The sequence below is a fragment of the Phyllostomus discolor genome, chromosome 3 (assembly GCF_004126475.2).
Source record: "Phyllostomus discolor isolate MPI-MPIP mPhyDis1 chromosome 3, mPhyDis1.pri.v3, whole genome shotgun sequence".
Classification (NCBI taxonomy): domain Eukaryota; kingdom Metazoa; phylum Chordata; class Mammalia; order Chiroptera; family Phyllostomidae; genus Phyllostomus; species Phyllostomus discolor.
The window spans coordinates 214,038,520-214,050,289 of record NC_040905.2 but is presented as its reverse complement, the minus strand read 5'-3'; the positions used below and the strand labels follow the sequence as shown (position 1 = coordinate 214,050,289).

The 11,770-nt window shown below is 70.8% G+C and overlaps 1 protein-coding gene and 1 long non-coding RNA gene across 2 annotated transcripts; one reads left to right on the top strand and one right to left on the bottom strand.

Annotated features, from left to right (window-relative positions):
* Positions 1–10: 10 nt before the first annotated feature.
* Positions 11–596, top strand: LOC118499839. Its single transcript, XR_004902388.1, has 2 exons — positions 11–463; positions 501–596. It is a non-coding gene; the product is annotated as an uncharacterized LOC118499839 (long non-coding RNA).
* Positions 597–1,623: 1,027 nt separating this feature from the next.
* SURF4 (surfeit 4) lies at positions 1,624–10,264 on the bottom strand. The gene is made up of 6 exons (XM_028513907.2): positions 10,034–10,264; positions 4,054–4,240; positions 3,666–3,742; positions 3,272–3,315; positions 2,668–2,854; positions 1,624–2,225 (listed from the first exon to the last, which is right to left on the bottom strand). The coding sequence occupies exons 1-6, from the start codon at positions 10,079–10,081 to the stop codon at positions 1,959–1,961; spliced, it is 810 nt and encodes a 269-aa protein (XP_028369708.1). The 5' UTR covers positions 10,082–10,264; the 3' UTR covers positions 1,624–1,958.
* Between the last annotated feature and the right edge of the window lie 1,506 nt (positions 10,265–11,770).

Below are 11,770 nucleotides of genomic sequence, written 5' to 3'. Positions count from 1 at the left end.
GTGGCGGTCCACTTCCGGCGGCCCGCCGCCTGTCCTCTGCACGGCCCGTGCCCCAGGCTTCGTCCACCCGCTTCCCATCAGCTGCCCCCAGGACGCGGCGGGGACCCAGGGGAGCACCCGTCTGGATGAGGCCCCAGCGCTCCTCCCTGCGGCACTGGGAGGTCCCCACCCCCCGGACCGTGCCCGCAGGTGACACCACGTACAACAAACGCCATTATTTATTTTGGTGTTTCCAAAAATCAGAATGTTTTCAAACACAACTAATATAAAATACAGCATACGATGAGATTGATACCTATTTTCCCACATGAAGCAAAAAATATTTTCGGAAATTATCTTTGCCAACACCAACTGGTCGGTCGCTTATCGTTCCTCCCGGCGACGGCACGGCACCACCCCCACCCGGGCACGGCTGCTCAGGCCGGGCTGGTGGCAGCAACCTCCTGCCGGCGATGGGGGGGCTGTGGCTCCTGGCTCGGCCCGCCCCCCGAGACCAAGAGGTCTCCAGGCGCAGGGCTGGGGAGTGCCCTTCCGTGGGGCTGTCAGGCTGTGCTGGGGGGTGGACAGAGCCCCCTGGGCCCAGGCCGAGTCAGAAAGCAAACATGCTACGTAGCAAGTGGCCAGGAGCAGAGATGCCCTGTCCTGCGGCCACGGCCTTGTCAACGTGGCACTCGGGATGAGCCGCCCCTGTGTTGGGGACACAGGTGGGTGGTGGAAGGTGTGCCCCCTCCCCCCTTGGGCTAGGTGGGCTCAGGCTACAGAGCCAGGTGCGGTTCTAAGGGCCCTGGGGGGCAGAAGGTGGCCCCCCTCCCTGAGCAGCCCACGGGGGTGGGGGGCAGGGGGACGGGAGGCAAACGTGGCCCCCACCCCTGGCCGCCCTGGGGACAGGCTCCAAGGGGCTGTGGGGGTCTGCCCCCGAGGGATCTGGGGAGAGGACAAGGGAGGCCCAGGGACATCCCGGCTCCCCCGGTGGCTAGGGCACGGCCAGGGGCAGGGCGCCCGCAAAGGGACGCAACGCGAGGCAACGCCCAACAACCTCAGCTACGGGGTCGGGTGCAACCGGTAAGGCATCGCCAGGCGCAGGGTGGTCTGGGCTGCGACCAGCAAAGCGAGCAGGACGCTCTGTGCAAGCCCCAGCCTGGTGGACACGTGGCTGCAGCCATGTGTTCCGGGAGGACCTCAGGCCCAAGGAAAACACAGGCGGCGCCCGGCCAGGGCGGGGTCAGCCAGGGCCGGGGAGGTCGGCAGTGAGGTAACTGGCCCCTGCTGGCTCTGGTGGCCCCAGGCTCCGCCAGGACCTCGTCCCCACAAGCCCCTTCGGCTCCCCGGGTGCGACCCCGAGTGCACTGCCCCGGCCGGGCCAGCTTTCTGACTCGTCAATGACCCTGACCGGGAACTGTGAGCGGCCCCTCCAGTGCCGCCCGGTTCTGGGGGGCTGGGGTTCCTCCGAACTGTCCCACCTCCCCTACAAAGTGTCACAGCGCAAGGCGGGGCCCCGTGGAGCCACGGGCCGCTCTGAACCGGGCGGTTGGGCAGTGTGTGTGAGGCAGGGCCGGGCCGTCCGAAATCGTTTAGTAGTTTTGGCTAAAAACGTAAACCTTGGAAAAAACGAGGGAGACTGCGTTGAAGGACACACGGATGTATCTGCTCACAGTACAGCTGAAGCCCCCGTCACCCCAGAGAACCCGGACAGGAGGGGGCGCAGCCACCCGGCGGCCATGGCCGAGCAGCAGGGGCCGAGCCGCCGCCTCGCTGGGGGAGGGGCCGTGCTCACCGTCCGGCCAGCACCGAGCGGTCGGGCCGCAGGAGGTGGGTCCAGAGCAGATTTGGCCGTCGATTTCCAGGTGTCTGTGGTGAAAGTTCTCGAACATCTGTGCCTTCACGGGGCGGGGAGGGGGCGGGGGACGCGGACGCTGGCAGCCTGTCGCGCCCACCCGGAGCCGGTCCTCAGGGGCCCGCTACCACTCCTTCTTCTTCTCGTCCATGGAGACGCCGCCGGGGCCCAGGGCCACCACCAGGAGCAGGCCCCCGATCACCGACATGGTCTGGAAGAAGTCGTACTTGAGGAAGTCGTGCATGGGCTTGTACACCGGCACGGCCCAGAAGGCGTTGAAGTACACGTTGATGGCGAACAGCCAGACCACCAGGGTCAGGGCGGCCAGCTTGGTCTTGAAGCCGATGGCCACCAGGATCATCAGGGCGGTGCCCACGATGTTCTGCAGGATCTGCGGGGGCGGGCGGTGAGAACGCAGGCGCGCGTGAGGGGGCGGGTGGGGCCGGGGCCGGGCGGGACTAGGGGGGCTGCGGGGACGCCGGCCGCAGGCTGGGGGCTGCGTGGCAGGCGGGGGCGCACAGGAGGCTGTGGGCACGGGAGGTGCAGCGGGCCAACGGCCCGGGGTCCCCGGGGCCCCGCAGCCCGCCAGCCAAGGCCTGCTTGACAAGCCCCTGGGGACAAGGGCAGAACCTCCTCCAACTGTGCGCCCCCAGCGCCGGAGATGACACAGTAAGGGCAGAGAGCAGAGGGAAACGGGGTCGGCGTGAGGGGCCGGGCCCCGGTGCACCTGGAGGGCGCCTCCCGGGCACACGGGAGCCTGAGAGTTGGCTCCTTCCCGTGGCCGGCTCCGCGCACAGCCGGGCGGGGGCAAGGCGGGGCGGGGCGGCACTCACGGAGAAGAAGCCGGCGTCGAAGTGCAGCAGGGTCATGAACATGAGCACCAGCAGCACGCGGCCGCCCAGCTGCATGTACTGCCGGGGCGAGCTCTCGCGCACCGTGGGCACGCCGGCGAACATGCTCTTCCCCTCCGAGCGGGACTCCGCCAGCAGCAGCAGCAGGCCCCCTCCCAGGGCCAGGTTCCTGCGGGCGGAGGCGCGCTCGTCACCGGACTCGACGGGGGGACCTGGGGACGGGGCCCCCGCTGCAGACCGAGCAGGACACGGAGGGCGCGGGTCCCCGGGGCCACAGAGCTGCGGCCCACCTGCGGAGCCCCCCACTCACACGACTGAGGACATGGGGTGCCGGTGCCACCAGACAGTGAGGGCCACCCAGCACCCTCAGAGCCGGTGCCGGCCGCAGCTCTACTGTGGACCAGCTGCGACCCGGGGCACAAGCGTGTTTCCACCCGGCCCCCCACCCCGTGAAGTCTGGGGTCCGGAGAAGCGACCTCGCTCTCACTCGTGTGCTGGGGTCCTGGGCGGGGGGGCCCTGCCGGCAGCCCCGAGCCCGGGCGGGGCGGGGAAGGCACCCGGTGCTCTCGGCCCGCAGCGCACGTACCTCATCAGAAACTTCAGGTCCCACAAGATGCTGTAGGCGATCGTCTGGGGACAGAGGACAGAGAGACGCTCGGGTGGCGGCCCTTTCACAGGGCCCTCTTTCCTACCGGGCCGCCAGCACTTTTAGGCAGTTTTTCCGGCAGAAAACACACAGACCGCCCGGACACCCGGGATGGCCCGAGGTCGGGACCCGGGCCCAGACCCCACGGCCTGAAGACCAGCCAGGGCTGCTTCCCCGGGGAGGAGAGCCCTGATGACACGAGGGTCCTGGCCGCGGCCAACCTGCGACTCGCCCCCCACTGTCAACGACACTGCAGAGGGCGGCGAAGGGGGGACGCCGCGCTGGGCGCCCACAAGGGCGCAGCCCCCGGCCCCCGGCCCCGCGCCCCCGGTACCTGCAGCGCGATGATCCCGAAGAGCCCGAAGCAGGCGTGCTGCACGAAGTTCCTGCTCAGCACCAGGATGCAGCCGGCTGGGGGGGGGGGGTCAGAGGGCACAGCCCGGTGCTGCAAGACGGGCTGGAAGGGTGCTCCCCGCCCTGCCCTGCGTGCACGGGGCGCAGGCCGCCCCCAGAAGACAGCCCGGCGGGGGCGCAGGGCCCAAGGCCCCCGGGAGCCTGCGTTCTGGCCCAGCCTGTCCCCTCTCCCTCCTCCTGGACCCATCCTTCCCGACGCCTTGGGTCCCCACTGCCCGGCTCCGCCCCGTCTCCTGCTCCGGGCCCTTCCATGCAGGGGCTGGGCCCCCTTGTTAGCAGCCCCCCCGCCCGCCCGCAGGGCCACTCACTCAGCTGCCCGAGCAGGTTGAGCAGCACGAAGGTGGAGGCCACCAGGTAGCCGCAGCCCCAGGTGCTGTCGATGTAGTCCCGCTGCTCGCCCCACTGGAACCACATGCGCACGCCGTCCTCCAGGAAGGTGCTGATCAGGCACAGGCGCGCCACGTGCGGCAGGTACTGCTTCGTGACGCGGAGGAACTGGGGGGCCACAGGCGCCGGTGAGGGGCTGCGGCCGGCCCGGCCCCCCGCTCCCCAGACCCCTGCCGCCGGCACGCCCGCGCCGGGCCGCCGGGCTCGGAGCCCACTCTCGCGGTAACCCTCTGTCTGCTGTGGCCCCCCGTGTCACCTCGGCAGACACGTGCAGCGGCTGCCAGCCAAGAACCACCCCCGGAAGCAGCCTGTCCCCCGGGCCGGGGCCTCGGCAGCCCAGAGCCTCGGGGAGAAGGGCTCGCCCAGGGCCGCGCCGACCCTCTGCCCTCGCCACCCGGCAATGCCTGGGGACCCTCGGGACGGACGAGGTGGAGCGCACCCCGGATGACAGTCTGCTCCGGCTGCCACCAGGCTCCCCGGCCGGGCGGCCTCATGCTCGGCCAGCCCGGGCTCCCCACTCGCCCCCACCTGGTCCCCCGGGGCAGCGAGAGGCCGGCAGGCATGTGCGTGTGGTCGGGACCACGGCGCACTGCCCGGCTGCGGCGCCCAGGCGCTGCACACACGCAGTTGCTGGCGACCACCTGGACTCCGTGTGGGCAGCGGCCAGGGGGCTCAGGGGCTCTCGAGGGGCCCGGGAGGCCTCGCAGACCGAAGCCACAGGGCGCACGCGGTTTCGGCGGCTCCAACGGGCGGGCGAGCAGAGTCCCCGGCTCACGTGGGAGAGACACACAGACCGCTTCCGCCGGCTCCGCGCAAGCTGACCTTGGGGACGCGCGCCAGGAGACAGACGCAGGCGGACGCCGCGGTGCGAGGGTCAGCAGGTGCGCCCCGGGCAGGGTCCCCCGCCAACGGAGCACAGCTGGGGTGCAAAGGGACAGAAGCCCTGGGACACGCGATAACAGAGCAGGAGCTCGGGAGAAAGATCGGGGACCCGCCCGCCGGGCTGGTGTGTCAGCGGCGCCGGTCCAGAGGGCAGGCCGGCAGCGCCCGCCCCCCCGCAGGCTGATAAGCCGTCCGGGATCGGAGACCAGGGCGCAGCGAGAGCTCTGGAGTGCGGGCGTCCCTGACGAGGCCTGTGAAGGTGCTGGGGACGCTCACGCCACCCTCGCCGGGCGTCCTTCCCTTCCATCTGCCGGGCGGAGCCCCACGCGGTCTGCTCCACACTCCTGTGCCGGCCCCTCGGGCCCCCCGCCCCAGAGCGGTGGCAGAAGTCACGGTGACAGGCAGGCAGCCGGGCAGCCGGGCCTGAGCCACCCTTCTCCACAGCGAGGCCGGCGGGCCCAATGGTCGCTCGGGGTCGGGCTGGCCTCCAGGAGCCGGGGCGAGGGGGCGGGGAGTGGACCCGTGGTGACAAGAGGTCCGGGGCACTCCCGGGTGAGTGCTGGAGCTCACACAGGGAAGGCACACGGGACACACACGCCCCGGCGCGACCGTGCGCGCCTCAGCAGGCGGGGCTGGGGACAGTGGGCGCCGCGCCCCCTCCCGCTCCTGCCTCGCAGCCGCCCCACGACACTTACCAGGTGCCCGGCAACCGGCAGCGGTGCGAGCGCCCTGGCCCCCGCAGGCAAACAGCACCCCTGCCCTGCAGCTGGGCCTCCGGCCAGGGCCCCACAGGCAGACCCTGGCAACGGCTCGGGCCTCCCAGCCTCCCAAGCATGGCAGCTTGGGCAGGCCTCCCAAGGATGTCGAAGCCAGGAGGGGGGTGGGGGTGGGGAGGTAGGGGGCTCAGACTGGAGGCTGGGACCATGGTGGGCCGCTGGGTCGGCGGGGGGACGCAAGGACAAAGATCAGCGGCCCTCTGACTTGCCCCCCCCCCCCCGCCCCCCCAGGTGTTGCTCCCCGCTGGCAGCCCCTCCTGGGCTCACCGGGCAGGCCCACACGCCCGCCAGCACCCTGGGCTCAGGCCCGAGAGCGCCCCGTCTGTGGGAGGCCGGCGGGCGGGGGAGCCCCCAGGATGAGCCTGGGCCCTTAATTTCGGTGTCTGGGTCAGAGGATGAGAGAGCGCCGGCAGAGCCCGCCCCCAGACAGGTGACTCACTGCCCTCCCCCGGCCGGCCTGCGGGAAAGCCGCCGCCACAGCCCGGGCCGTGCTCTGGCCCCCCGCTTCAAAGTCAGGTGCGGCCTGGGTGCAGGCTGCCTTCCCGCCTCCTGAGTCTTGCCCGTTCACAGCTCCCCCCACCCCCGCTGCCCCCAGCGGCCCCCACTGGGACCGGACACGAGGGACAGAGCCATGGTCAGCACCACGAGGCCCCGCCCGGCTTTCGCCTCGTCCCCGACACCCGTCTCGGTCTCCTTGGCACAGACCTGGCCGCTGCGCCCCTGCGAGCGGCTCTGGGCCATGTCCCCGGGCCAGTGCTCCCTTGGGAGCAGAGAAGAGCCCGGCCGCTGCCCTCGGGAGGGACTCGGGCAGGAAGGCTGGAGGCGGACCCTCGCAGGAGGCACCTTCCGGAGGGACAGCCACCCTGGGGGGGCGGGGGGCCTTCCACAGGGATCCCCGAACCTCACAATCGAGCCCCAGCAACTGCAGCTGAGCAGCCTCAGAAACGCAGGAAGCTGGGGTTCCTTCCAAGGGGCTGCTACTCTGGAGGCCCGAGGGGACTCAGGAAGCGTGGAGAGGACGCCGGCCTGAGCCTGAGCCCTGGGATGGAGCCGCCTGCGGCGCCCTCGGGGCACAGGAACCCTCTTTCTCCTCCCGTCCGGGGCCAGGGGGCCGGGGCGAGCCGCCGCAACTCTTGGTCAGCGAACACTCCGAGGAAGGGGAGCCGGCGACCTGGCCTTCCTTATCGTCGGGGTCAGGAGCTGTCCCCACGCAGGCCGGCCCACGTCCACACGCCCTGGAAACCGCAGCCTGTGGCCAGGTGCCCTTCCGCAGTGCACGGATGCCTCGTGCGCATCGCCGTGACCCCAGGGCTCCCCGTCGGTCTCCCCGAGTGCTGCTCCGTGCACCCCCGGAGGGACCGGCGGGGGCCGGCTGGCCCTCAGCGGCAGACACGGCCGGGCTTCCCCCACGAGCACGCCACGGCGGGCAGAGGGCCTCCCTAACCACGGGGCTCGGCCAGACGGCGGAGAACCCCGTGGCGCCTCCCCCCCCCCCCCCTTCCCCCGAGGCCTCCCTAACCACAGCCTCGCCGAGTCCCCACCCAGACAGGTGAGCGGGGAAGAGGGCGTCAGCGCCTGCCTGCCTCGGTGCCCGCTCCTGAGCGCGGGGCAGGAAGCCCGTGGGGGGGGGGGGGGACAGAGCAGGGGAAGGTGCTCAGCACCCACGAGCTGAGTAGTCCGGGGCCCAACTCCGGGGGCCGGGCCGGGTCAGCGAGCCGCAAGGCTGTCCTCACCACCCGCACCCGCACTCTCCCAGAGGCCGCGGGAGCTCCTGGGTGGCCGACAGCCCCCCGGCCTTCTCTGTGGCGCCAGAGTGCAGGCGACAAGGGCAAGGCCCCACTGGACAACGGCCCCTCGCCGTGGGCGCGTCACCCTGGTGACCAGCCGTCAGGCCGAGCCCACTGAGCGCTCCCACGCCCGCTTACGGGCATCACACCCCCCACACGGGCTGCGGAGCTCCCGTGCCTCGGCCCTCCCTGCCAACCTGGTGTCAGGCAGCCGCCGGGTGCCTGGCTCCCGCAGGGAGCCTGCTCAGCACTTCCTGCGGCCCCGGCATCATGGCCCGAGGGTGCCCAGGCCTTTTCTGTGACACCCTCAGCAACACAGGCCTCCGGCCAAACCCCGCCACATCGTTTTTGCTTTTGTTTTTTGCTTTTGTTTTCCGGAGGCTGGAGAAGGACAGGCGTGCCACATCGTCTGGTGAGCAGCCTCGGGGATTCCCCACTCCCTCCGGATCAGATCGCTTTCACCCGAAAGGCCTGGGCCCTCGGCCCTTTGTCACTGGCCACTCGGCTCTGCCACTGTGTGGGCAAGCGTTAAAAACAAGCGTGCGGACCCAGCTGGGCTAGACTTGCTGCCAGGAAGCTGAGACTCCGGCCCTGCGGTGTGGCCCCACCGAGGGCAGCAGGGCCAGTGTTCCGTCCCGAGGGGATCCCTGGACCCCTGCATCGCCCACATGACCTCCGCCATCCCCAGGGCAGCCGATCCCTGACCGGCACCGCCCAGGCCCGCTCTGGTTTTCCGGCCACGCGCTACCTCCGTGCCCTCCCGCCGGAGGAGGACCCCAGCCTTGGTGGGCCTTGCTGATCTTCCCGCAGCAACCCTCACCGGGTGCCGCCGCCCTGCGCACCCTGCCCCCAGGGCCCTGCCGGGCCCCAGACCCGGCTGCGTCCGTGCAACGCAGACAGAACGCGTGGAGGGAAGAGGGGGGCGTCGCCGGGGGCAGCAGGCGGTGGCTGTTGGCAGGGAGCTGCCCGTGCAACAGTCAGCAGTAGCCCGGCCAGTGCTGTCGCGTCTGGACCGGGTTATGAAATCCACTTGCAAAACCAGGCTCCTCCAGGCCCGACAGCCAGGGTCCGCGGCCCCCGCGGTTCCCTGGGCTGAAAGGAGCCGACTTCCTCCGGAGGGGCTGATCGGGGAGATAAAACTGGGTCACCAAAATTATGTCAGTGAAGACCGACAAGGCCTGCACGGTTCCCGGCAGGCTCTCGGAGCTGTTTCTGCAAGGGACACAAGTTTGAAACTGTGCAGGCTCCGAGTCACCCCTCGGGAAATGCCCCACCGCCCCCCCCCCCCCCACACACTGGTTTTATAACTCTGGGCCACAGCAGACCGGTGCACTGGGAACCCGACCAACCCTGGGGGTGCGGAACGGAAAAGCTTGTTCACTGATAACTGATCAGAAGATGCTCGGTTTTTGTTTTTTCAAAAAAGTGCGCACAGGCCTTCCAAGAAGCTCGGCCGCAGAGTGGGGCGGCCGGGAGCCCCCGCCAGGAGTCGGCGACTGGCCCTCGCCGCTCCGAACTGGAGCGAAGCCTGCGCGCACGCCTGTCCTGGGCCACCGGCTGGCGGGCGGAGGGGCACCCCCTCTCTGCCGAGACCGCGCGCTCTGTCCCCTGCGCCTGCCAGGACCTCTGCTCCGACAGCCTCCCCCGGCCGCCCGCCTGCGCCCGGGAAGAAGGCCCGGGGAAGCCGGGCGTCCCCTCCTCCCTCCCGGGCTTGTGTAAGACGGATCCTCATTCAATTCAGCCCGGGGGCAGAGTCCAGGGAGGGAGACTGCGGGGTCAAAGGGACCCCACCGAGTCCACACACCTGGGGAAGGGAAAGGAAAAGGGCTGTGCTTTCTGCCGTCGGGGTGCACACCAGGGCGCCCCCTTCCCTCCAGGAGGACCCCCAGACTGCCTTGTCTGACCAACCCCGCTCCAGCATCCAGCTCCCCACCCCGCCTCCTAGGAGCGCCCCGGCAAAGGAGAGGCGGGCAGGATCGCCCCAGCCGCCCGCATGGAGGGCGCTCCCAAGACCCCCGGGGCTCGGGCCACGGCCCCAGGGGGCGGGGAGGCAGCCGCTCACACCCCCCACCTTCCAGGAAGGCCCGGGCCAGGCTGCGGGGTCGGGCCACCCGAGCTGAGTGCCGGAGCGGGGCCGAGAACACACCCCGGGCCGTGCGTGGTGAGGAGGCGGCGAGAGGGGCAGGCTGGGCCCGGGGGCCGGGTCTGGGGGCGTCCCGGGCCGGGGCGGGCAACGAGCCCAGGCCGCAGGGTCGCGGTTGGGGGGAGGGGGCGCGATCCCAGGGGCGAAGGCCCGGCCCAGGCTTCGGGGAGACCCTGCGAGCTCGGGGCGGGGGGCCGGCTCGGGGAGCCGCCGGGGCGCGGGGCCGGGGGCCCCGGAGGAGGGGGCCCGCGGCGGGGGGCGCGGGTGGGGAGGGGGCCCGGGGCGGGGAGGCCGCGGGGCCCGCAGGCCGCACCTGGTCGGCGAAGTCCTCGGCCGTGCCCATCAGGTCGTTCTGGCCCATGGCGGCGGCGGGAGGCCCGGCTCACTCGCTCGCTCGCTCCGCGTCCGGCCCGTCGGCACCCGCGCCCTTCGCGGCCTCCACAGGAAGTGCCCGGCGGCCGGCCTGGCTTCTAGTCGGCGGCTCCAGCGGCTGCCACGTAGGCCAAGCCTTAAAGGGGCCGCGCCGGCGGGCCCGCCCGGGCGCGCCTTAAAGGGGCCTCGCACCGCCCGCCGCCGCTCCGCCCCCCGCGCGCGCCGCCCCGCCCCCCGCGCCCTTGGGCCCGCCCCGCACGCTCCTGCCCCGCCCACCCCGCCCGCCGCGCGCGAGGCCCCGCCCGCCGCGCCGCGCCCTCGTCGGCCCCCCTGGCCCCGCCCGCCGGGCTCGGCCCCGCCCACCGTGTTGGGTACTGCACTCAGCACGAAGTTTAAAGCGGCCGGGCTCTTAGGGCCTGGTCGCCGGAGGGACACACCTGGGGCCCCGCGGACACGGTTTGGGCAGGAGGGTCACGTGGTCGGGCAGACACGCCCCGGGCTGAGGGTCGTCCCCGGGGTGGGGGATGGGGTGCTCGCCGAGACGCGGCCCCCACTGAGCATGCTCAGTCGAGGGTCCCACTGCCGGCGCCGGCTGGGGGCGCACCCCTAGCGCCCCACGGAGGGAGAGATAGAGGACTGGAGTCATTATGGAAAAGTACAAGGTGTCGAGGGGTCCCCGGGCAGGGAGGCTGGGGGGGGGGGACGAGGGCCCGACCGTCTGGGAGAAGCCACAAGGGACTGGACCTCCCGCTGCCACCCCGGACCCCTACTTGGTTTAACGGTCGCAGCCTCGGTAGAGGCTGCCAGCGAGGTCCCCGCCCCCCCACCCGCGTCCTTCCACCAAGGAAGCACGGGTCGCGCTTTCTGGCCAGCGACTGCCTGCAGCTCAAAGGGTACCCCCAGAGGTGACCTCCTGGGTGCCCTTCGCCTCTCTGGACCCCAGTCTCCCCCTTTCTGAAACCGTGGGTGAAATTAAGGACTCCGTAGCCTCGTCTGCCTGAACGTTGCGGGTGGAAGACAGTTCCGTCCTCCTCTCCCACTGGTCCGTGGGCTCGGGCCCATGCAGACAGGGCACCCAGGCTGCCCACGATTCATAGGAGCCCCCAAACTCTGAACACACCTTGTCAGTAGCCCCCAGCAGGGGGGCCTGGGCCGTGTCCTTGGCCCGTGCACAGGTGTAGGACCTGAGACATTCACAAAAGAAAAGCTGCAGAACTCAAATCCACGAACGTCTAATTAAACGCTTTTATGCATAACACGTCCACTCCACGCAACATTCGACGTGGCCTCTGTGAAAACGCCGTTCTTCTGACAAGCATGTGCAACTGAGACTTTTCTCACTTCGGGTGGGAGGGCTCCAGGGCAGCCCACCAGCGGTGAAGCGGGGGGGGGGGCGGGCGGTGATTTCGGGGGGCCAGAGATTTAGAAAGCGAAGTTACCGTTTCAGGGAGAAAAGAGTTGTGGTCCGTCACACAGGTGCGTTGTCCGGTTTGCCGCCCCCGATGAGGGCCTGAGCATCTGGCAGCTGTGTCACCTGCTCAGGACGCTGCCCCTGTGACTCTCTGAGCCGGGTTTGGGCCGCTCACGGGGGCTGGATCACAGAGCCCTCAAACTCTTCTGGACTCGGAGAGTCCCGAGACCGGGGGTTCTGTCCCCCTCACCTCTCCTCCGTGTCCCA